We start from the raw sequence: 24,649 nt of genomic DNA on the forward strand, positions 1-24,649 counted from the left end.
CTCTCAATCCACTGAGCTACTCAGCTGCCCCCAAGATCAGATGTCTTTTGAGCTCCCTTTATATACTTAGCACTCAGTATTAAAGCTTTAGAAGAGTCATAAGACAAGACCTCTGATCCATAAGTAATGCTTTAATTAAGAAGAGAGAAAGAGATTGAGGGCCCAACTGGGTAGATCTTTTGAATAAAATAGGTTGTTACCTTGGCCTTGAAGGAAAGGTCGAATTTTGATTTAGGGTTAAAGATGGACAAGGGGACCAATCTGGGCAAAGACATGACTGTGTGATCTTGACAAGCCATTTTGTGCCACAGGCCTTAGTTTGGTCACCTACAAAAGGAGTTAGACTAGCTGAACTCCCAAGTTTCCTTTAATTGCTAACATTCTTTGATTTTAGGATTGTGAGCATGAACATGGTGTTTGCCTAAAACACTGAAGAGGCTAGGATAAATCCTCAAAAAGGATGGAAGTGGTGGGGGGAGCCTTGCATGAAGTCACAGATGCTGAGGTGTCAGCCTGGTAGTTCTAAAGTTTACCACTTGAATTCCTGTTTTATTCTTTTGGTAAGCCACTCAGCAGCCACTTCATTGGGTTACTGTGTTGTTTTTAAGCTTTTTCCTAGTACTTCCTTATTCAAGATGCAGCAGGCCCTAGGGCAGCTAGGTGGCTCAGTGGATAGACAGCCAGGCCTAGAGATAGGAGGTCCTGAGTTCAAAGGTGACCCTCAGACACTTGCCTAGCCCTTATTGCTCTTTTGCCTTGGAACCAATACTTAAGTGTCAATTTTAAGACAAAAGGTAAGCGTTTAAAAAAAAAAAGATGAAGCAAGTTCACATGGCTATTTCTGAGGAACCGAGATGATAAAAATGGTGTATTGTGTGCGATCCTGCTTTACCAAGCTTATAACCCTTGACTTTTTGACTTGTTCCTTAGCACCAAACAGCATCATGTTCTATGTCACAGAGATTTGTTTTATACCTAGAGGGCCCCTGACAACCCTGATCTGGTGAGCTTTTCTGATGAGCCTGGGACCTGGGTGGTTGGAGGCATGGTAAATCGTATACCCTTCTCTTCCCTCCCATGGCACAGCAGATAGCATCTTGATGCTTCCATCAGGAAATGCAGATATCCATTGATAGCCATCTTGTGCACCTAGACCCTGAGCTGCAATGCCACACGCATCCCAGAGAGCGAGCCAACTTTGAACTCTACAGAGTAGGCACTTAATAAAAGTTGTTGGACTTGTTGATTGGAATGAAACATCTCAACAAGCTTGTAAACTTTTTGAGAGTAGTCTTCTTTTACATATCCTCCAAGGTGCCTGGCATAGAACTGTGCACAGCAGTTCTCAAAATACGGTGGACCCAGTCAGGCACTCATTCCCCTCCTTTCCACCTCTCCAAATCCTAGCCATTCTTCAAGACCCAGTTCTTTTCTTTAAACTCTTCTCTTCTGATATACTCAGTATTAATTCTAAGAGAAGGTAACATACCAATACAGAGTGTTGATTCCAAAGCAGGACAGTAAGGGCTAGGTAGTTGGGATTAAGTGATTAATGTCTGAGGCTAGATTTGAACTTGGATCTCCTGTCTCCAGGCCTGGCTCACTCTATCTACTGAGCCACCTTCCAACTCCTCAAGACCCAGTTCTTCCCTGAAGCCTTATTTAATTATTCTGACCCTCAGATATCTTTCTGCCTTGAACTGCCACATTTATTGTTCATCTTATTTTGTGTGATTTAAATGGACTGAAATGTACATTGAACCTTTTCAATTAGGTTCAAAATTCCTTGAAGGTTGGAATTATGTTGTTCTTTATGTTCTTCTCCCTTTGCCAAATTGTTTTTCTATTAAAATTATTGATTGAGGACTCTGGAGGAGAGCCTGGGCCAGCCTAGGTAAATTTCTATAAAGTGCAGAGAAGCCAAAAACCCTGAGAGCACTTCTTTATTTCTCCACTGCATACACAAAACAAAGGGACTTCTCCCCAACCAGGAAGCTGCGGGACTTACCCCTTGTTTTTTTACAGCCCTTCATTTTCTCCTGGATTTAGTGTTCCTCCAAGTCCTGAAGAGAGGAACATGGTTGTGTGGATAGTACACAGAGGAATTAGGTAGTCACTCCAGATTCCCATATCTAATCCTTCTTATAGTCTGGGTGCCCCTGGGAGAACCTGATGGGCATCAAGCTGATGGCGGGCCTGATTGTGTAGCTAGAGCATCATAAATAAGATTCTCTTTTAAGGAAGTACAGACAGCCACTGTGGCTGCAAACAGGAGTTTGAGAAGAAGGTTTTATGAAATAGAATTTTAGAGCTAGAAGAATTATTAGGAGCTGTAGAATGGTGGGAAGGAAAGTCAGAAGAAAATTGGGTTTTTAATCCTAACCCTGCCACTTGAATTATGTGACCTGTGACTTTCTTCCAGGCCTCTATTTCCCCATGTGTTAAATGAAAAGGTTAGCTTAAAGCAGAGGTGTCAGACCCCTGGCCCACAATACTCTAATACAACCCAAAGGAGCTTAAACTGTAACTGGGAAATATTTAACAAAACATACAAAAATAGGATAAACGTAATGGGTAGTTTTCTAAGTTGACGTGCAGCCCACAGGGATTCTTATGTGTAGTTCAGTGGCCCTCATTTCAATTGGAGTCTGTTAGTCAAAAGGCTGTGATTCCAGATGGTCTGACTGAACCACCTAATTTTACAATCTGGGAGCCTATGGCTCAGAAAATCAGTGAGAGGTGAGACTATGAAATGGGCCTCCTGAACTCCAAGGCCCCCGGACCACCCACCCCCTGGATTTACCATGCAACTCCTCTGCACAAACACAGGTTCCACCAAATGAAGTCAAGAAAAGCACACCAAGAAAGCAAACAACATGTATTTCAGTTTTCTATCGAGTCCCCTCAATCATAGGACACTGACCAAAAGAAAAAATGACAACGATCCATCCACATCCACGGCTCAAAAATGGTTCCCTTTGGAAATGTTTTGAAAAAGTGTGCCACGTGCCCAGCCTCTTCATCCAGCTCTGGAGTCAAGGCTCTGGCCTCACGGGAGGACGCCAGGCGTGGAGGGGCTGGTGTCTGATCTGTCGATCCAGGACAGAGAAAGAAGCTGGGCTTGGCTCAGTCAGTGTCCCAGGAACGGCAGCCATTGTCGCCCTACGAGAGGCTCCGCCTTGTATTCTCTGCGACCTTTCACTTGGTCATCTACCGTGGAGCAGCGTGGAGATGGGCATTGGGGGAAGGCCAGGGAGGGAAGAGAAGAGGGGGAGACACATGGGAAGGCGGAAGTGGGAGGTGAATGCTGACCATACGGGGAGGAAACGAGAGGCAAAAGTAGGAGAGAAGTGGGAGAAACGTGTGGAGTGAGAAAAATGGGGAGAGAAGGTGGGAGGAAGACAGCCGGGGGAGAAGAGAAAAAGGGAGCCAGAAAATCGCTAAGTAAAAGGGTAACTGGGGTCCGTTCATCCCTTGCCAAGTAATGAAATGAAAGCAGAATCTTTTCATTTCTCGTTTCCTTGAGAACGGGGCCGGGCAGCCGCTGGTTGCAGAGAGGAATTTTTAAAAATAGTTTACAATGACAGCTATAAGATCATCGGCACACAGGGAGCTCATCTAGTCCTTCAGCTCCTCCGCCAGGCCCGGCCGGAAGTCCCGGAAGCGGAGGGGGCTTTTGTGCCATCAGGCCTCCAGTTTCTGCGCCCACCCAGGACGTGGATTTTCAAACCTCCGCTCAGCCACTGAAAAGCCCGGGACCCCGTCGTCTTCCCTTCTGCCGAGTACCTGAGGACAGCTTGCTTTTGGCAGCCGGTGGTAACCGAGGTCCCTTCTGTGCCTCACGGTCAGAGCAGCTCGATGGTCTCACACTCCCCACCCTGAGGGGGGCTCGCTGTGCAGCCGACCTTGTTGTTGAAGAGCTGGGAGAGGCTCCTCTTGGGGGTGCTGCGGCTCTGGGCCAGCACCTCCCTCTTGGGGCGGCTGCGCAGATTCTGCTTGCAGACTCCGTGAATGTCCCAGATCCTCAGGGTGCCGTCGTGGGAGGCCGTGTAGAGCAGCTCGTTGTGAACCTGAAATGAAGACGGTATTTTTCATCTTGCTCCGCCAACGCTTCTGGGGCAAACTCCCAATGACCGACAGACCCCGTGAAGGAAGCCAGTGCTGTCCATCCCGTTCAGATCACACAAACCTACCCTCACTAGGCTCCTTATCTGTGACCCTGCTGGGGGCTGGGGCAGAAACCGTGCTTAGAGGAGCAGAGATAAGACCACCCAGCTTCCTGTTTTAACTATTCACTGCGGGCAAATCATTTAACCTCCCTCAAGCCCCGTTTCCTCTTTAAAAGGAGGATAATAATGGCGCCTATTTTCCAGGATCATTATGAGGATGAAATAAGAGAACACAACTCTTTGAAAGCCTTAAATTGCTACGCGAAGGCCAGCTACTCTTCATTATTCCTGCTAACGAGGCACTAAATTTCCAAATTTCTGAAGCACACACGTCAAAATAGACACCCAACACATTTTTAAATGGCACAATCTTTAAAAATATTTGTCCCTGCTAAATGTGAGTATCCTAGGAAAAGCTGCTGCCCTGACCTAGTTAAGGCTTAAGTGAGGCAGAGAGGACACACTGAGCATCCAGAGACCCGTCCTCTAAGGCAGAGCGCCACAAAGAGAGTTTCCCACAAAGCCCTGCAGGGGAGCAGGAGATGGGAAGAGACTGCTTTCAGCTGAAGGCCTCCGGGGAGGCTTTGTGCAGTTCTTGGCTCTTGGGCTGGTTCTTGAAGAAGAGAATTCCAGCAAGGGGAGGGATTTAGGAAGCAGCGCCTTCCCTGTTTAGGGGATACATGGAGGCAGGCGGGCAAGATGAAAAATAGCCAGAAAAGTGGACTGGAGTCAGAATGTGGAGGACCTTCAACGTCAATAAAATGTATTTTTGTCTCAAAAGTAATAGGGAGCCCCGTAACATTTCTGGCCAGTCCACTTTGCTTCTTTGCTGTTTTTAAGTCTGTGATCCTACTTCGATGTCTGGGACTTCATCGACGTGGGCGCTCCCTGGCACAGGGCACACTGACATTCTGAAAGCTCCTTGAGGGCAGGGAACCCGTCTTTTGAATGACCCTCAGGGGAATAGGAGGCCAAAGATGTCAGAAGATTCTGAGCTGCTCCACAAAGCTCTTAACAAAACTGTGAAGAAGAAAACAAATCTGCTGCGGCCTCCCACCTTCCCATCACAGCCTCTTTCTTGGGACCCGGACCCTGACCCCAGACCTGAGCCTCCTGTGGCTCTTTCTGTTTGTATTGTTTTATTTTGGCCTTTTTTACATTGTCAGGGCTTAATAAATGCTGGTTGGGGACTAACTTTACCACGTCCCATGCTTATTCACAGCTTGCTGACAGACAATCAGCCCTAGGCTAAGAGATTCACTGCTAACTAAGTTGTTAGCTAGGAATGAAACCGTTAACTAAAAAATAAGGAATCAGTGAACCGCTGAAGTATTATCTGAGAAAACCTTAAGACAAGATTTCACGCTGGCTATGAACAAAGAGAGGAGGGGATGATGGCTTGAGATGTAAGCCCTTCCTGATATTTGTATTTTAATAGGGAATTTTGGAAGAACAACAATCTGCTGAGTTTTCACATTGCCCGTTGGGCCAACCACTCTCAACCAGAGCCAGTAGGATCTGCAGAAGGCAACTGGGGAGAAGAGGATCATAGATGTAGAGCTGGAAGGGACCCTGGAGAACATCTGGTGCGACCACGTTAGGTGTCAGATGGAGACACCGAGGAGCAGTAAGACTCAATGGTCACAATATCGTAAGGGGAGGAGATGGGATTTGAACTCAGTCCTCCGAGAGCTGGTGCCCCAGGAAACGTACAAAGGGACTGATTCGAGTATTTCTCCTCGCAGAGAAGAATGTTACATGCTCCAAAGGGGTCATGGCTATTCCTGTCTCAATTCATTTCCATTCAACTGTACAATCTACCTGGGGGACCTTCTATGCAACCTTGGGTAGACCCTGCGCCTCCCCTGGCCTCAGTTTCCTTATGTGCAATATAAAGGTCTACATCTCTGATCCTGAGATCTACTAAGGGTGTGCAGACATTGTATATTAGTTTCCATCCTTGGTTTAGTCCTCCCTAACGCCAATCTGCCTACGCTTCCCCCCATAGAAATACATTATATTATTAGTTGTGACAATTCCATAATACAAATTATAATATTTATTACTATAATAATACCATACATATAAAATCCCAGGGGCACTAGGGGTGAAGGAACCTTTTACTATTTCCCAACAAAAGGAAAGAAAGAGAAGTTCTGAGTTGTATACCAGGAGGCAGGAGCCATAAAACTGATGGTAATCCCTAAAGCCGTCTCCACATCCATTTGTTCCCACTCCCGACTCCCTCGAGCTCTTGATAAAACCCCCCAACGTACCCCTAAAAGAAAGCCACCGCCTCAGAAGGGAACGTGCCTGGCCCGCAGTGCATACACTAAGGGGTCAAATAAATGACTGAGAAAGGGTCTGTGAGAGATTATGGAGCTAAAGGGAGAACGCGATACATTTCTAAGGCTGAAGTAAGCCCCAAACTCAGCTTTTTCTATCCTCCCATAATCATATCAATAAGCTCCAAATCTCCAGGTCTCTTGGCCCTACCTGGATGCAGTTGATGATGAAGGTGTGGCCCCGGAATACTCTTTGTAGCACACCAGACTCAGTATTAAAGGCTCGGGCACAGGCATCTCCACTGCCTGTAAACACTAAGAAAAGAAACAGAGGTAGATGTTGGGTGACAAGAAAGCATCTGCCCCTCTCTGGGTCTCAGTTTCTCCACCAATAAAACAGGTACATAAAAATAAGAACCATTCCCCACTTGATAAATAATGATAGGATATGAATAGGCAGTTTTCAGAAGATGCCAATGCTATCAATAATCATATTTAAAAAGTGCTTTAAATCACTACTGATTAGAGAAATACAAATCAAAACAATTCTGACAAGATAGAAAAAGAAAATGACAAATACTGGAAAGGATGTGGAAAAATTGGGACACGAATGTCCTGCTGGTGGAGTTGGGAGCTGTTCTAACTATTGTGGAGAGCAATTTGGAACTATGTTCAAAGGACTATAAAGTTGTGCACACCCTCTGATCCATCAACCCCAATCAATACTAGATCTGTAACTCAACAAGACCAGAGGAAAAGGAAAAGAACCTGTATGTACAAAAATATTCATAGCAATTTTTTTGTGGTGGCAAAGAATTGGAAATCAAGAGGGTGTCCATCAACTGGGGAATGGCTGAGCAACCTGTGGTATATGATTATGACAGAATATTATTGTGCTGTAGGAAATGATCAGAATAATATCAGAAAAAATCTGGGAAGATTTACATGAATTGATGCAGAGTGAAATGAGCAGAACCAGGAGAACACTGTATACAGTAACAGCAATAATGTCTGATGATCAACTGTGAATGAGTTATGCTCAACAATACAGTGATCCAAGACCGTTCTGAAGAACTTATGATGAAAAATGCTATCCCCTTCCAAAGAGAGAACCGATGAACTATTACTGCAAATTGCTTGATGCATACCTTATTTTTCTTGCCTTTTTTTGTTTTTGCAATATGGCTAATATAGAAATAGGTTTTGCATGATTTCACAAGTATAACTGAAATCATTTTGCATGCCTTCTCAATGGGGGAAAGGAGAGAATTTGGAACTCAAAACTTAAAAAAGAATGTTAAAAATAATAAATGTATTTTAAAAATAAAATAGGGATCATTATCTCTCACTGGTTTCCTATTACCTCGATGATAAAATGCAAACTTTGCAAAATATCATAAAATAATTGTCCAAAATTGTTTTTCTATGCAAACGGGGAAAAAAGTTTAATAAAGATATGGAAGAGATGGGAAGCAATCAGAGAGAGAAAGGTCTTAGCAGCTCAGAAGATCAGGAAAGGTCTTTCAGCAGAAAATGGTATTTAAGTTGAATGTTGAAGGAAGCCAGGGAAATCAAGGGAGAGCATTCCATGTGTGGAAAATAGCAGGTAGGAATGCATAAATCTGCTGACGGGTTGTCATGTTCGAGATTTTGGAAATGGGCCAATGTTGCTGAGTTGTTGAGTTGTGGAGGGGCCTACAGTGGGAAAAGGTAAGAAAAGGCCAGGCTATGAGGAGCTAGCTGTACAGCCCAACAGAGAACTTTATACTTGATCCTGGAGGGAACAGGGAGGCACTGGAGCTTAGCGAGCTGGGGATGACATGATCAGACCTTTGCTTTAGAAAAATCACCCTAGCATCTGAGTCCCCAGCGCTTTGCCCAAAGCAGGGGGTTAATAATTCTTGTGGTTTGGATTGTATGGCATCCCTGTCTCCTCCTGCTGTTAGCCTACCCTCCTAACAATGGTGCCAGAAGGACATCTAAGAATGGGCTGCAAAGCGTAGTTAAACAGCACAAATTAAAAGAAAAAAGTCTTCTTCATGTGCACAATGGAGATATTTGGTCCCCCCAGGCTTACCATGTTCCCCACACCCCCTCCACCTAGCCAGAATCATAGGGTTCAAAGAAGAAAGGGACCTTGGAAACCATCTAGTCTGGCACCTTCATCTCACAGACAAGGAATCTTCGGTCCAAAGTATGAATGAGGTGGGAGTAGTATTGGAAAAGTCAGGATCTCCTTTGTCTCCAAGTCCTCCTTACTTCCACCTAGAACAAGCTCCCCCCCACCCCCAGACTTTTATGGGGAGAATCCTCTGCTGCAAACCTGACAGGGCTCTCTGACACACGAGATCTTCCTATAATGGGGGAGGTTCCACCCACAGATGGAAGAGCTGGCTCCTTCTGTCCCCATTCACTCGAATGGAGTCTTGAAAGAAAGGAAGCATTTTAACAGGCAAAGAGAAAAGTGTGCTTGTCAAATGCCCTTCACTCCTCCTGCCTCTCGCCCCCAGAAAAAGCCACCTTGAAAGCACAGAGACAGGATGCTGAACGAAGGATTCTATGCTTCCTCTGCCTTGAAACCTATCCTTAGTATTGATTCAAAGGCAGAAGAAGGTAAGGGTTTAAAAGAAAAAAAAAGAGGCTGCCTATATTTGAGTCCTTATCAAAAAGAACATCGATAGCACAGGCTCTTTATCCATGACCATCATGGAGGAAGGCAGTGAGGTTTGCTCTGAGCCACGAGGACCAGAGATGGGATGTTGGCGTTGGTATTGTTGATGGGAAATGGTGCCATGTGAAGCAGCCAAATAGGGACTGATTTAGAGCTGTTAAGTCAGTCAGTTCCTTGATTTTTCAACTCGAGTTTGGGAGCAGAATCTCAGTCACACTCCCTGGCTGTGACAGAGGCTGCCGAAAAGATCAATGTCTCTGTTTCTGTGTCAGACGCTCCCCCGCTGCCCCCAGCCTCTTGAGAGTGTCCTGGGTTCTATTCTCAGACACTTAGTGCCATCCCCATCTGACACTTGTGTGACTGACTGTGAAAGTGGAATTTCTGGCTCTTGGGGAGCCTGATCCTGTCACCTAGTCATCAGCTTCCTCCTTGTTCCTCACCCCAGCCCTCTCTGTCGGAGCAGAAAGGAGGGGAGGGAGGCAGACTCTTACAGGGGTGCTCGGAGGGTCATTGAGGAGGGTGTGACAAGATGAGAAGTGAGAGTGATGGGGATGGAGGAGGGGTTCAGACCAAGGAATGGCAGAACCAAAGTTGAGTGTGTGACATGTCTAGTTTGGTTTGACAGGGCATCAGAGGCAAGCTCTGAAAACTCTAGACAGTGGGGACATTGTCAGACTTGAAGTCAGAAACCCGGACTGCCACGTGGACTTTGAGACATAATGGGCATGAGATAATGGGCACTCAGCTTCTTGGACTCAGTTTACTCCTTTGTAAAATGGGGGTGGGGGAACAGCACTTGGATTACCTAGCTTGAAACATAGCTATCAAAGTGCCTTGTAAATCTTCACGGTTATAGACCTTATCATCTTTCTCCCCTCCCTTCACTCCACTTAGCACAAGCTTGGATCCACAGTAGATGCTCATGAATAACCAAACATGGTATATATGTCTGTGTTTGCTAGAGGCACAGTGGAAAGAGCGCTGGACTTGGAATCAGAAAGACCTAAGTCCAAATACAATTTCAAATATTACCTATTGACCTTGCACAAGCCACTTCCCAGTTCTCTGCCTCAGTTTCCTCATCTATAAAACAGATCTGGTAATAATGCCTGCTTCCTGTAGTTGTTGTCAAGATCAAATGAGACAGCATTTGTAAAGCACTCAGCACCATGCCTCACACAGGGGTGCTTCATAGTAGCTCATTTCCTTTCTTCCTGTATAAGAATTCCAAAAGGGTGGGTGGTGGGACCCTAAGGATACTGTCCCCTCTCTCTCTGATCTTGGATGGTGAGAATTCTATCCTTGTTTACTGCTTTTCAGCTTGGGAGCTCAGAATATTCCGAAATCCCAATTATACTCTATTATGGGAAAATTGAGATGACAGCCTGTGAGGAAGGGAAGAAGGTGATGAACTTGGAGTCAGAGGTTCTGGATTCAAATCTGTAGGGTAGAGGAGAATAAGAGAACCCTCTGATATAGTCCTCTTCCAAGGAGTAAATGGAAAAAGACTAGTTAATTATAACAACTTATATTTTATAGAACTTTAAGGTTTACTAGGCTGGTTTCCTCACAAATGATCCTGTGAGATAAATTGCACCATTTTACAGATGAAGAAACTGAGGCTCAGAGGGGGTGAAGTGATGTGCCTAGAGTCCCACAGCCCTTAAGTTATCAGAGGCAGGATTTGGACCAAGGGTTCCTGATTCAAAGTCCAGTTATTCTTTCCCCACCATGCTATTATAAATAATTAGAATTGTTCTGAAACTACACATCATGCTTCCCTTTCCTAATTACAAAGTGGCAGTGCAGTCTGAGAGGCAGCCAATCAGCCTGGCTGCTTAGAGGAGGGGGGCAGGGGAAAGGGGCCACTTACGGGTGCCAGCGTGGTACTTGAGGGCACTCACGCTGTGCTTGTGAGCCCTGAACGTGCGCACACTCTCCCCTGTGTCTGCCAGCCAGCACTTCACGGTCCTGTCTGCACTTCCTGAGTACAAGTGACGATTCACCAACTGCAAGAGAGGAGGAAGAGGGAGAGAAGTCAGCAGCCCCTGGAACCCAGCTCCCAGCATTCTCTTTGATTATACACGCCATCACTAAGGAATTGGGGGGGGGGGTCCAAATCACCAACATATGTATATTTTTTATTTTTCTCAATTCATATATGCATCTATTTATAAATGATCATACACATACTGCTATACTAGTATCAGATATTCCCCAAACATACTTTTATGGGAAACTTCATTTCCTCTCTGAGACTCTGCTTGGTTTTGACTCTAGAATATCATCTCCCTCTGCTTATGCCAAGTGCCTCCGGTGGTTCCCTCTCATCCTCTTTTTCGATTCTTGTGTTGTCTTCCCTATTGAGTATATGCTCTTTGAGGGCAGGGACCGTCTTGTATTTGTATCCTCCTCACTTAGCATAGTGCCTGGCACATAGCTGGTGCTTCATAAATGTCTCCTGACTGTTGACCAATCCTATTTTATCTGATGTACTTAAACACTTTCTTTTGAGAAGGAGCCCATCGTTTTCATCAACCTGCCAAAGGGGTCCATGGAATAAGAGAGGTTAACACCTTCTGGGTCAAGAAGAAGACAAGGAAGGAGAAGAACGGGAACACAGCTTAGAGATGGGTTTACATAGAGGGGGAAAAGGAGAGAAGGAACAGGAAGGCGGATGAGAGAAGAGAGCGGGGCTAACAGAAATCTGGACAGTCAGGGGTGGTGGCCTGAAACTCTTGGGCACCATGGCAGGGGGTGAAAACTGAAGGGCTGATGGGTGGGAAAGGAGGCCACTTGGAGGAGAGAGGCATCCAAAGGAATCTTTGTCCAAATCCCAGTTTTTCTTGACAAAAAGACTGATGAACTCCAAAACAGAGGGACTTTGGGATACAGGGAAGAGAGTTGAAAAGATTAGGGGTATAAGGTATGGGAATTGAGTTTTTCCTCTGCTTTCTGGGCACAGTTCTTTGGACCCTTGAGACTCATTGCCCTGTGCAAGACCCAGTGTAAGTGCCCAGGAGGAGAAATACTGAGACTGTGAAAATAATTCTTGAAAACATCCCTAGACTAAACATCTCCAAGTCAAGCAGGAGCCCCAATTAAAGAAACCATTCAGAAGGAACACTGGTAATGGGATGCCTTGGAAGCCAGGGCAGGGCACTCTCTGGTGCCGTTCCCCCATGCTCCCTAAGGGAGGAAACGTTGAGGAAACATCATCTGTCTGCATGAGGGGTCTGGCTTTGGGGAGCTGGGACATTGTTTGCCCGTGGCCACTTAAAGAATTGGAGTCCTTTTAGAGGGTTGTGTACTCAAAACCGTTACAGCATGGAGGTAGCCATATGGTTTCCAGGTCATGTATATTAGAAAATCCAGGCTAACATTTGTCCAAATTGTTTACAGTCAGCCTTTAAAAATTCTCCATCACATAAATCTCATTTTTTAAAAGAGTATATATTACACTGAACACAGCATTTCCAATTTGTCTCTGCATATCTGTGTCTCCTCCTGGGTGTTTAAGAAATGTGGCATCAACACTTTCTTTTTTTTAATGGCATCACTATTACTACTTCCTTCTGTGCTCAAACCCCTCCCTCCAGAAATGAAAGCCCTTTTCCCTATGTGATAAATTCATACATTGGTCTTATCTGAAGAAGGAAGCCCCAGCTGTCCTTTTAGTCAGTCCCTCCACTCATTTTTTATCCCTAATTCAGAATTCCTTAATTGCTCCCTCTCCTGTCCTGCCCCCACTCCCCAGTCCTTTTACTCATGTAAATCCTTTCCAGATCCATCTCAAACCTCACCTTTCCATCCTTGTTCTTCTCTTCTGCTGTGCTTTTGGATAAATGTATTATATTATTCTAATTGGATTTTAAGTTCTTTGAGGACAAAGAAAACCTGGTATGTAAACACTGGCTATGGAATGGGAGGACCTGGATTCAAATCCTGACTCTTCTTACTACTAATGTCATGACTTTGGGAGAGTCATTTCTCTAGCTTGAGTTTCTTCCTCTAGATTGGATGACTTCTATAGTCCTTTCAGTGCCAAGATTCCATGGACCATGTGTGCATTATGGTAGTTCAGTCAATATCTCCCCAGATGCCTACCACTGGTTTGAGCTCATAGTAGGTGCTAATAAATATTTTAAAAGGATCTTGGAAAAGAGCTGGCAGATCTTAGAAGTCATTTGGGCATAAGCACATAGATCTAGAATCAAAAGGAATCTTAGAGACTATCTAGTCCAACCTCCTCGTTTAACAGATGCATAGAACAGGTCTGACAAATAATGTCCTTCCCAAAATACCATTTGGCCATCCTTGCATTATGTGCCCTGAAAAGGAAACAGAGTAAAAGAAGAGATTGAAATAACTGGCCCAAGACACAAAGGCAAGGGGGGAGTCCAGATATGAACTTGGATTTTCTGACTCCCAAATTTGGTGCTGTTATTACTATTTCTCGTTTCCACATTTCCATTTAGGAAAAACCTTCAATGCTATTCTTGATAACTTGGTTACCATCCAAGGTACAAATCCTTTTCTCGTGACTTTATTTAAGGACAATTAATCTGCAATGAGGTTAATCTTCCTAAAATAGTGCTTCCCATACTTTTATGATTTTAAAAAACAACCCTTCAATTGCTTCTAGGGCCATAATAAACCACAACTGTACGGAGAGCAAAATCTCTTGGGGTGGAGGACACTGTGGGGCCACAATGTACAGGACAGTCCCATCCCAGGGGCCATGTCATGATCTAAAGTAGGTGACTGGCATCCCCTCCAGGATTGGGAAGAAGGGGACCCCAGAAGCAAGCTGTTATAGTGAGAGGAGCTTCAGAGTTCAAGCCAAAAGCAGTTGGGCTATGCCACCAAAGGACTTTGAAATGAGTCACAGGGAAAAAATGGGAAGGAGCCTATGCCCCTCTGGCTGACAGTGCTGGGTGGACAGAAACATATTTATTCCATATATGCTGAAACTGATGGCTCCTCATTTCCTACCATTTAAATACCAAATTCCTGAGCTTGTCTTCCAACGCCTTCAACAACTTTGACCCAACCCATCATTCCAGCTTTGTCTCCTACCATCCTACATGAACCTTCAACTCTGGCTAGATCAGTCTGCTCACTATTCACCAAATACATCATTGTTACTGATTCTTTCAATGTACTATTCACTCTCCCTAGAATATGCTCCCTATTCTCTACTTGCCTAAGGCCTCTTCATCTCTCAGGGCCCAGTTCTAATTGTCCCTCCTCTGCATCCTATCACTCAGAGGTCTCTTCTTCCTCTAACCCGTAGCATTATTGTCTCTTGTTTATTTGCCAACTAATACTTGCTACCTTTTGTTCTTGTAAATATGTCTTGTTTCCCCATTAGACTCTAATCAAGAGCACAAGCCTTGACCTCTAAAACAGGGCTCTGAATAGAACAAATACTCAAGAAATGTTTGTTGAATATAACGGGAAAACCCTCTGGTGCCCTCTACAGCACTTCCAAATTACCCTATCTCAATTTTCTTGTTTGAAAATAATGGGGAAGTAACAATGACAAATTCTGATCCACCAGGATCTGGAGCTCAGTAAGAGAGGCTCAGTGAAATATTTTCCTTGGCTAACTTGGGTTCATCTTTGTTCATTTTGGCTGATCTCCTATTTAGTTGACAGTGGCCCAAGGGAGCCTGAGAGATGAGGAAAGGAAGTATGGAATAGAATACCAGTCCCTCTCCTTCACACAGCATAAGAAGCCTGCCAGAACTCCATGACTAAGGAGGATGGAAAGGCAATGCATTTCCATTAGATACAAATCCACAAATCATCTTGTGGTATCCTCTTCACCCTCTCCAAGTCCACTAATCTTCCCAAACACTTCCTTGAATACACAGCAGGTACCACCTCACTTTATATTCTGTAGAAACCATCCCTCGTGAAATGAAAAATGAGAATTAGTTGACCCAGGAAGTGAAGGATCATGGAGACTAGAGGTTATCTCCAACACTTCCGAAAAATTAAACGCTGCGTCCTCAAGTATAATTCTTCAAAGGGGCTTCTTTTGGGGTATGGGTAGCAGGAGCTTGATGACTATCAGTAAGCAGGGTGGTCCAGTGCAAAATGGACTTAATGGGTTCCAGGAGACTAATACTAGAGTTGGCTAATAACTATCTATGTGACCTTAGACAAACCATAACTTCTCCAAGCCTCTGTTTCCTCTTCTATAAAATGAGAACAATAGTTTCTGCCTTACTTGTGTCCCAGAACTATGCATAAAAAGGGACCTCAGAGGCCATCTAGGTCAATTCCTACCTCCAACGCAGACACATTTCCTATCTGATGTTGCAGCACACTAGACTCTTAGAGAGCTTTGAATCTCAGGAAGTTGTTCCTTCCACAGAGTTGAAACCTGCTTCTTTGTAACATCACCCCCTGGGTTCTATTTCTGCCCTCTGAAGCCAAGGAAAACAAGTCTAATCCTTCTTCCACATAACAACCCTTCAAATATTTGTAGACAGCTATCATATTTCCCCTAAGTCTCCACTCCCTTGTGCTAAACATATTCAATTAAGACCAGAAAGATTATAGGATTTTAGTGCTGAAAAGGCCCTTCAAAATTAGCTACTCCAAACTCCTCCTTCTATAGATGAGAAAACAGAGACACTCAGAATCTAAGTGACTTATCCAGTTATACAAGTATCAAATAAGAAATCCAGAATTCAAACCCATGACTTCTGGTTTCAAATTCAGTGCTATTCCTATTATACCAAAATTCTTTCAATTATGTCTCTAACAGTGTGGTTTTTAGTCAACTCAACATCCTGATTATTACTATCCCTGATCATGCTTTGTCTTCTCCCCAAATATGATACCTAGATCCAAGCACAATGATCCAGAGGGGATCTCATCTGGGCAGAGTGAAGCTACTTTACTACAATTCCATTAATAAAAGCTGAAAACAAATTAGCTTTTTGGCTGCCATGTTACTTTGCAGACTCATATGAAGCTTGTAAACTATTAAAACATACAGGTCCTTTTTCTTGAGAATTGTTCCTAAAATTAAAAAAATAATAATAATAAAATGAATTGTCCCTTAGCTGATACTCCTTTATCCTCTACTTTTGTAGTTTCTTTTTAAACCCAAGCACAATACTTTATATTCTTAGCCTTTAAATTTCATCTCCTTAGATTCAGCCCAATATTCTAATCTGTGAATGTCTTTTTGATTCCTGATTCCATCCTTCAGAATATCACCAGCCAATCAATCCCTTCTAGCTTTGAGTCATCCACAAATTTAATAAGCATGTCATTACTGACTTCATTCAAGTCAATATTCAAGTTTTGAGCAGAACAAGTCCATACCCTGCTGGAACTCTACTAGGTACTCCACTACTGGCAAATACCAATATGGTAACCAATACTCTCTGGATCAAATTGTCCAACCAGGCTCAAACCCATGGCAATCACCAGGCTCAGAATACTCTTCTAGTTTTTCATAGTTTCTCAAAGATCACTATCAATAATTTAGCAATCATATTTTTCAGTATGATGAAATTTGTTTGAGTCAACCTCAGCTCTGGGCAGCTAGGTGATCTTTTGCTATTTCTACTTCTCTTGGGTACAATATAAAGGAGACTAATTCAAGAGAGAGAGGTTTTCACATTGCTCCTGCTAATAACTATCTGTGTGGCCTTGAGCAAACTGCAACTTCTCTGGACTTCAGTTTCCTCTCTAAAATTAGGGTGTTAAAATCTGCCTTCCCTAGATTCCAAAGCTGTACGTAAGGATCATTCACTTTCCCAACCTGCCAATTTTGCTCCATCTTTCCCAATGTGAAGATTATTTGTCTTAGTGCAGAAAAGAGAAGTAGAAAAACTCTATATTTGGTTTTCCATTATCATTGTCCTATTTACTGCCAACATCAGCAAAAATGCCATTTTCATTTGTCCTTGGCACTTATCCCAAGCCTCAGCTCATTCTTGGATTTAGTCTTCATAATATTCCAACAGTACTTTTGTATTCATTCCCAATTAACTGTCCTTGATTTTGTCTCTTGTTATTTAGTTTTTAAAAAAATATGATGATGGCAATGAGCTCCCTATGTAGCCACATCATTTAGGCCTCTTCTCTTTTACCTTCTTAATGGAATTGTTTAGGAGAATATCATTGAAATATTGTGCACGAGAGTCATTGATCCCTATTTAGATGACTTCCCTTTTAGTGGTTGGCGCTGGATCATGAAATTTTGCTTATATTTTCTCTGACTGAAATCTGTCCTCTCTACTATGAATGCTAAGAAGTTATCATTACTTCCCTCAATGTTCCTGAAATGTCCAGTTCAATCAAGTCTAGTTGGTTAGAATCAGATAAAAAATAGACTCTACATTTTGAAAGATAAAGGGATCAGCAGGGCAATTCACATAAGAATTGAATATTTCCTATCTCCAACCTCGTTACCCTTCCAAGTGTTCTCCCCCCCATGCCATGTACTTCTTCGTGACATAAATTTACCCCATTTTGTTTCTTTTCCCATTTCTCTTGGTATTATTCTCTTTTTTAAAACTCTAGTTGTGTGTATATATATATATATTTATACATATTATACATATATATTTATGAATACATATATCTATATACATATTTATGTCTTGGAATTTCATCCTATACAGTTTGTCACTATTCCCTCTAAGTATAATTCTTCTAGGTAGCCAGGTGATAATAACAATTTTTAAGAGTTACCAATATCCTCTTTTCTTGTAAGGATACATATCATTTTTACTTATTGGATCCCTTAAAAAAAGTTTTTTGTTTTCTTTTGTTTGTCCCCCCCCTTTCTTAATTACCTTTTGATGAATCTCTTGAATTCTGTGTTTAGGCATCAAATTTTCTGTTCAGGTCTGGTCTTTTCTTTACAAATGCTTGGAATTCTTCTATTTTATTAAATGACCATACTTTCCCCTATAAGAATATAGTCAGTTTTTCTGGGTAGTTGATTCTTGATTGTATACCTAGTTACTTTGCTTTCTGGAATATAATATTCCATGCCTTTCAGTCCAGTGTAGATGCAGCCAGATTCTGTGTTATCCTCACTGTAGTTCCATGGTATCTGAATGACTTCTTCTTAGCAGCTTGTAATATTTTTTCCTTGGTCTGGTAGTTATTGAATTTGGCTATGACATTCCTGGGTGTTGTCAGTTGGGGATTAAGTACAGGAGGCAATTTGTAGATTCTTTCAATCTCCACTTTTCTTTCTTGTTCTAGAATATTGGGGCAGTTTTCTTGGATAATTTCCTGTAGGATGATCTTCCAGTAGACCAATAGCTCTCCTGGACCTATTTTCTAAATCTTCTGTTTTGTGAATGAGGTGTTTCATATTTTCCTCAATTTTTTCATTCTTTTGATTTTGTTTTATAGTTTCCTGCTGCCTTGTGAAGTTGCTTGCTTCTAATTGTTGTGTTCTGTTATTTAAAGAGTGAATTTCATCCCCGACTTTTTGGTCATCCTTCTCCTTCTGGTCTGATTTTCTTTGGAGGTCATCTTTCACCTCCATTGCCTCATTTTTAAGCTGATTAATTTTGCCTTTCAAGACACTAATTTCTTCTTTTAGTTCAAGTGCCTCTGTTTCCAGATGACTTATCTTGCTTCTTAAGTTCTTTCTCCAGTTGTCTTCAGCCTCTCTTAATTGTGTTTTGAGTTCTTCCAAAGTCTGTGTCCAATTCGCTGGAGTTTTTGTGATTTTGCTTGTTGTTCCTTGATCCTCCTCTGTTGCATTTTCTCTATTCATTGCCTGGATAGAAGCTGTTGATTGTAATTTCTTTTTTTCTTTTTCTGTTGTTTGCTCACATTTCCCCCTTCTCTCCCCCATGTAGTTGCCTGTACTCTCAATCCTCTCATTATGTGCTGGATCTGTGGGTTTGGGCTTTTCTGTCAGCCTTCACCCTTGGAGCTTAGTCAGCAAGGCTCTCAGAGCAGTCTCAGAGCAGGTGTTGGAGTTTGAGCTTCCCTGCCTTCTGAAGGCTTGATAAGATTAAGCCCAGGGTGGAGTTGATCTTGCAGAGCTGGATGTGCCCTGAGGCCCAAACCTCAGGAGTGAGGGGTGGGCAATATGGAGTGTCTCAGCTGTGACTGGGCTGCCTTCTCTGAGCTTCATTCTCCAGATGCCTCCCTGTCACCTGTGTTCAAAGCCCTGAGCTTGGCACAGCTTTGCCCACAAGGTATTCCCTCCAGACTAGAGCCCTTGCCTGCCCAGAGATTCCAGCCACTGCTGGAGGCTCAGTAATGTAGGTGGGGAAGGGGTCCTGGAACTTTCCTTCTTCCTTCCCCTTAAATCCGAGTGTTCTCAAATTCAGGCTTTTGGGGGGCATACCTTGTAAGTTGAGTCCAGTAGGAGGGTTCTTTAGCTCTGTCCTGTTGTTAGATTTGATTTTCAGTCCTCTAGGAGCATTTTGTTTTTAATTGGTGAGGAAGGGTTTTCAGAGGTCTGAACTTTTGCTGCCTCTATGCCGCCATCTTGACTCTGTCTCCCAGCAGGGCAATTCAAAGACTTATCAGAAGGGGTAGCTAGGTAGCACAATGCACAGAATGCCAGGCCTAGAGTCAAAAAGGCTTGAGTTCAAATTTGACTTTAGATCCTTCCTAGCTGTGTAACTCTGGACAAATCAGTTAACACTTAGCCCTTGCCATCTTTCTATCTTATACTAAAATAGAAGGTAAGGATTAAAAATTTTTTTAATGTTTATCAGATTTTTTTCCTCAAAAACAAACAAATTAAAAAATTCTCTAGCAGATGTCTAGATCACTGAATTTTCCTGACAATGCCATATTTGCTTCTGCACCTCAGGAGTGAGGGGTGGGCAATATGCCAAGCATTCCCTACCCATGTCTTACTCCTGACCTAGATGATGTTTATAACAGGCTCCTGCCATGATATCATTTATGTTTTTCCCTCTTTTTATCCTTACTCATATCATGCTCCTTCTTTCCTCTAGGTTTGTCCATACCCACCCAGTACCATATTGTTTTAAGACTTCGATTGATACTGATCACAAGCCCTTAAACAACTTAGTAAATGATCTTTAGGCGTCTCTGGGGCTAAGAATTTATCAGCCTGAGTTAACCCAATGAAAACCCCCTCCAAACTTAGCCATGGTGGTATCTATATGATAATCCATTATCAAACTTGAACAAAGTCTTCCCAGGCTGGGAGTACTTATTAGATCTTACACTCCATTGGGATGACCTTCAAGAATTCAGGATCTGGAGTCCTACTGCACCATGAGAACTGATGAGCACGTCAATTTTTTTTTTTCATGGAAAGACTTACATGAAATTTTGAAAAGCTAAATGATTGGAACCTGGAGTGACAGAAATGATGTTTGAAGAATAACTTGTGAAGAAACACTTCCAGAGGAAGAACTGATAAACAGAAGCATGAAATCCATAGCTATGTGTATGTGTATATTTATTTAAACCCTTATCTTCCACATTAGAATCAATATTGTGTATTGGTTCCAAAGCAGAAATGTGGTAAGGGCTAGGCTTGGAGGGGAGGGTAAGTGACTTGCCCAGGGTCATACAGTTAGGAGGTGTCTGAGGCAAAATTTGAACCCCAGACCTCCCATTTCTAGGTCTGGTGCTCAATCCATCTAGCTGCCCTTGCATACATATATTTTTGTCAAATGATGCCTTTCTTAGTATGGGGAGTGAAGGGAGGAAGGGAGATACTTGGGAATTTTAATATAACCAACAAACAAATTAGTTAATAAAAATAATTAAAAAAAAAGAACTTGGGATCACTTCTACGCCATAATGAAACATCTAAGTAGAACTATTTGCTGGATATAATTAATATAATGTAGTATAGTGTAATGTAATGGAACATAAGATTCCACTTTTGATGGATTGTTATTTTATGTATAATGAATACAATAATAAGGATGATAGGTGGTCAGGAAGTGAAGAGCTCATTGCTGGTTGGAGTTATCAGGACTTAATCTTCAGAGACAACCTGGTAATAAACCTCTCTGAACTTAATTCAGTGGGTCTCTAGGCAGTCAGTATAAAATCTATCATACATCTCAAACCTTTTCCAGCTTGGAAGTACCAGGAGAGCTTTCACTGTGATGGCACAGCTTTTGGGAAGCCAAGATCATTGCTAAACCATGAGGAGGCAATAGAAGAAGGATAGGTACTAGGCTAGAGCTTAGAGAACTCCCAGAAGAGGAAGCTTCCTCTACCAATTTCTCTGCATCTTAGAGTAAGAGTGTTTCCTGCAGTAATAAGAAGTTAAATGACTTGTCCAGGATTACATAGGCAGGATGTGTCAGAAGCAGGATTTGAACCTTGGTCTTTCTAGTTCCCTAAGCCAGCTAGCTCCCTGTGCATTGCATAAGTGGTAAAGTGGATAGAGCACCAGGCTTAGAGTCAGGAAGACTTAAGTTCAAATTGGACTTCAGTTTTTCAAATCAGATTTTCCAAATCAAATTGGACCACAACTTATTAGTTGTGTGACTCTTGCTTGGCAAGTCACTTAACTGTTTGTCTCAGTTTCTTCATCTATCAAATGAGATGGATAAGTAAGTGATAAACTAGTCTAGTATCTTTGCCAAGAAAACCCCAAATAGGGTCACAAAGAATCCAACTTAACAAACACCAACAACAAAATAAATGCCCCTGTTTTTTAAAAAAATCAGAAGGCATAAGACTATTATTTTTTTTAAATATACATTTCTACTTCATTAAATCCCTTTCTATCCACCTTAATCCTTTTAAAGAGGGCCTACCTTTCCAGCGACATTATAGTAATCCATCACAACCTGATGACTCTCTGGGATATCTGAAAATTCACATTTTCCTCTTGATGTTAAAATTTCTGGTTTTGTGTATCTTAATTTACAGATATCTCCAAGGCCATGATTACTGCTTCTGTCTCCTCTTTCTCATTTATAATTATCATTATATCTTACTAGAAGCCTCAACTGCTATTTTTCTTCCATTGTCATATTCTTGTTCCCTTTACTTTATGGTTTGGCAGGGGAATCTGAGCAATTTTTCATCCTCCATTTCTTTAAAGTCCTTTGAATCTGATCAATAAGTCTCCAGGCAAATCCTTTTTTTCCTGATCTTCATTAGATGCACTCCATTCCTGGCCAAGAGCCTAGTCCTGGCCAAAAACCACTCTTGTATCTTAAACTATGGCCCAGAAAACAAAATCTCAATTTCTTACAATAACATCTTAGCTAGACAATAATTTTCCAACAAACTCATTTCTGTTGTAAAGCCTCTCTCTACCTTCCATTTTCAGCAGTAACTCACATATCAAGTGAGTCCTTCAGTCTTCCAAGTTTCCTGCCCATAGTTTCACAATCCATAGACATTCCCTCTCGAAATACTATAAAAAGGCAACATTGCAAAATGGAAAAGATATTGGATTTGGAGTCAAAGGTTTTTGAATCCTGCCTCCATTTCTTACTAATTAATCTTTCTGGACATCTGTTTATCTATAAAAAGGAATGGATTATACAAAATAATCCCTAAGATACCTTCCAACTTTAAATCCATAGTATAGTATATAGTGGTAGTCTCTCGGTGATCAAGTATGACTATTGTCTTTGTGCAGTTTCATCTACGGTGTACCCTCATGTGGCTTTGGAGTCCAAAGGCTGAGGCGCAGAGTTTGTGGCACGTGGGGCCTGGGACTCCAGTTGTAATGGGAGGTGCGGTTGTGGCCTGGTGTCGGCGTTCACGCGCAGCGGCAAGACGTCGACGTCGCTCATCTTCAAAGGTGGAGGCGGCATGGTGAATGTGGGTTCGCCAGCTGCTTCTGTCAGAGGCAGCGAGTTCTAGTTGCTTTGGTGTCATGCCAGCCCACTTCAAGTTGGACTTTAGCTGATCCTTGAACCTTTTCTTTGGTCGACCTTGTTTCCTGAGTCCAGCTGACAGTTCACCATAGAATACCTGTCTTGGTATTCGCTGTGGGTCCATGCGGATGACGTGTCCAGACCATCGTAGCTGGGCTTAGAGGACCATGACTTCGATGCTGGTGGAGTTGGCTCTGTTGAGGACTTCCTGGTTGGTGATTCGGTCCTGCCATTGGATCCTCATGATTGACTGGAGGGAGCGTTGGTGGAATTGCTCCAGCTGTTTCATGGGCTTCCGGTACAGTGTCCATGTCTCACAACCATACAGGACCAAGCTGAGGACCACTGCGTTGTACACTTTGAGCTTCGTCGCAGTGCTTACACTGCTGTGTTGGAGGACTTTGCAGCGCAGCCGCCCGAGTGCCTGGCTAGCCTTTTGGATCCTGGCATTAATCTCGTGGTCTAGGGACCCGTCGTTGGCGATGGTGCTGCCCAGGTACTTGAAAGTGTTGATGTTAGAAAGCTGTGTGCCGTCGATTGTAATGCACGGCTGATTCGTTGGCCTCCCTGGTGCAGGTTGGAACAGCACCTCTGTTTTGCTGAGGCTGATAGTCAGGCCAAACAGTTTTGTTGCAGTGGAGAACCTGTCCACAATGATTTGAAGATGATTTTCTTGGTGGGCCATGAGAGCACAGTCATCTGCAAAGAGAGCTTCCAGGATGAGTCTCTCTGTTGTCTTTGTTTTTGCAGTCAGGCGGAGAAGGTCAAATAGTGAGCCATCCAGTCGGTATTTGATGTAGACGCCCAGGTCTAGATCCATCACAGCATGTCGTAATACTTGGGTGAAGTATAGGTTGAATAGCACTGGAGCGAGGACACAGCCTTGTTTCACGCCATTGGAGATGTTGAAGCGATTGGAAGTCTCTCCACCAGATAGGACTTCCCCTGTCATGTCGACATGAAAGAGCTGGATCAGTTTGACAAATTTTGCTGGGCAACTGAGCTTGCTGAGGATCATCCACAATGCGTCCCTGTTCACTATGTCGAACGCCTTTGTCAGGTCTATGAAGACAATGTAGAGACTCAGGTTCTGCTCAAGGCATTTTTCCTGCATTTGCCTCACTGTGAAGACCATGTCGATGGTGCTGCGATCTGGTCGGAAGTCAAATTGTGATTCAGGCAGGTTCTGCTCTGAAACCGATGACAGGAGTCTGTTGAGTATAACACGGGCGAGGATCTTTCTGGCAGTGGAGAGTAGTGAGATGCCTCTGTAGTTGTCACAGGCTGCTCGTGAGCCTTTGTTCTTGTATAGGGCTACGATGGAGGCATCTCTGAGTTCTGGGGGCATGTCTTCCTCTTCCCATATGCTGGTCAGCACTATGTGGAATGCCTGGAGCACCTTTCCATTTAAGGCCTTGTACACCTCAGTTGGGATCCCGTCTTTACCGGGTGCCTTGCCTGCACTCATTTGTTTAATGGCTTTTTGGACTTCCTCTATTGAAGGAGGGACGTCAAGTTGTTCAATGGAGCGGTTTTTGGGGATCTGGTCAAGGGTGCTTTGGTCGACTGAAGAGGGTCGGTTGAGAAGCTGACTGAAGTGTTCTTTCCACCTGTTGTTGATGCCTTTTTTATCTTTTATGAGAGTGTCACCGTCATAGGATAACAAGGGAGTGGTGCTGG

At 43.1% G+C, this 24,649-nt stretch overlaps 1 protein-coding gene across 6 annotated transcripts in view; it reads right to left on the bottom strand.

Moving 5' to 3' along the window:
* Nucleotides 1-2,864: 2,864 nt before the first annotated feature.
* Nucleotides 2,865-24,649, bottom strand: part of WDR86 (WD repeat domain 86) — a 65,430-nt gene continuing 43,645 nt past the window's right edge. For all 6 annotated transcript variants that reach the window (XM_016426249.2, XM_016426250.2, XM_016426252.2 and 3 more), the window contains exons 5-7: nt 10,999-11,134; nt 6,666-6,769; nt 2,865-4,070 (exon numbers count right to left, since the gene is read on the bottom strand). In XM_016426249.2, the coding sequence (XP_016281735.1) occupies nt 3,846-4,070; nt 6,666-6,769; nt 10,999-11,134 (465 nt within the window). In that variant the 3' untranslated portion in view covers nt 2,865-3,845. The remainder of the gene's footprint in view (nt 4,071-6,665; nt 6,770-10,998; nt 11,135-24,649) is intronic.

This window comes from Monodelphis domestica, chromosome 5 (genome assembly GCF_027887165.1).
Source record: "Monodelphis domestica isolate mMonDom1 chromosome 5, mMonDom1.pri, whole genome shotgun sequence".
NCBI classification, from domain to species: Eukaryota; Metazoa; Chordata; class Mammalia; order Didelphimorphia; family Didelphidae; genus Monodelphis; species Monodelphis domestica.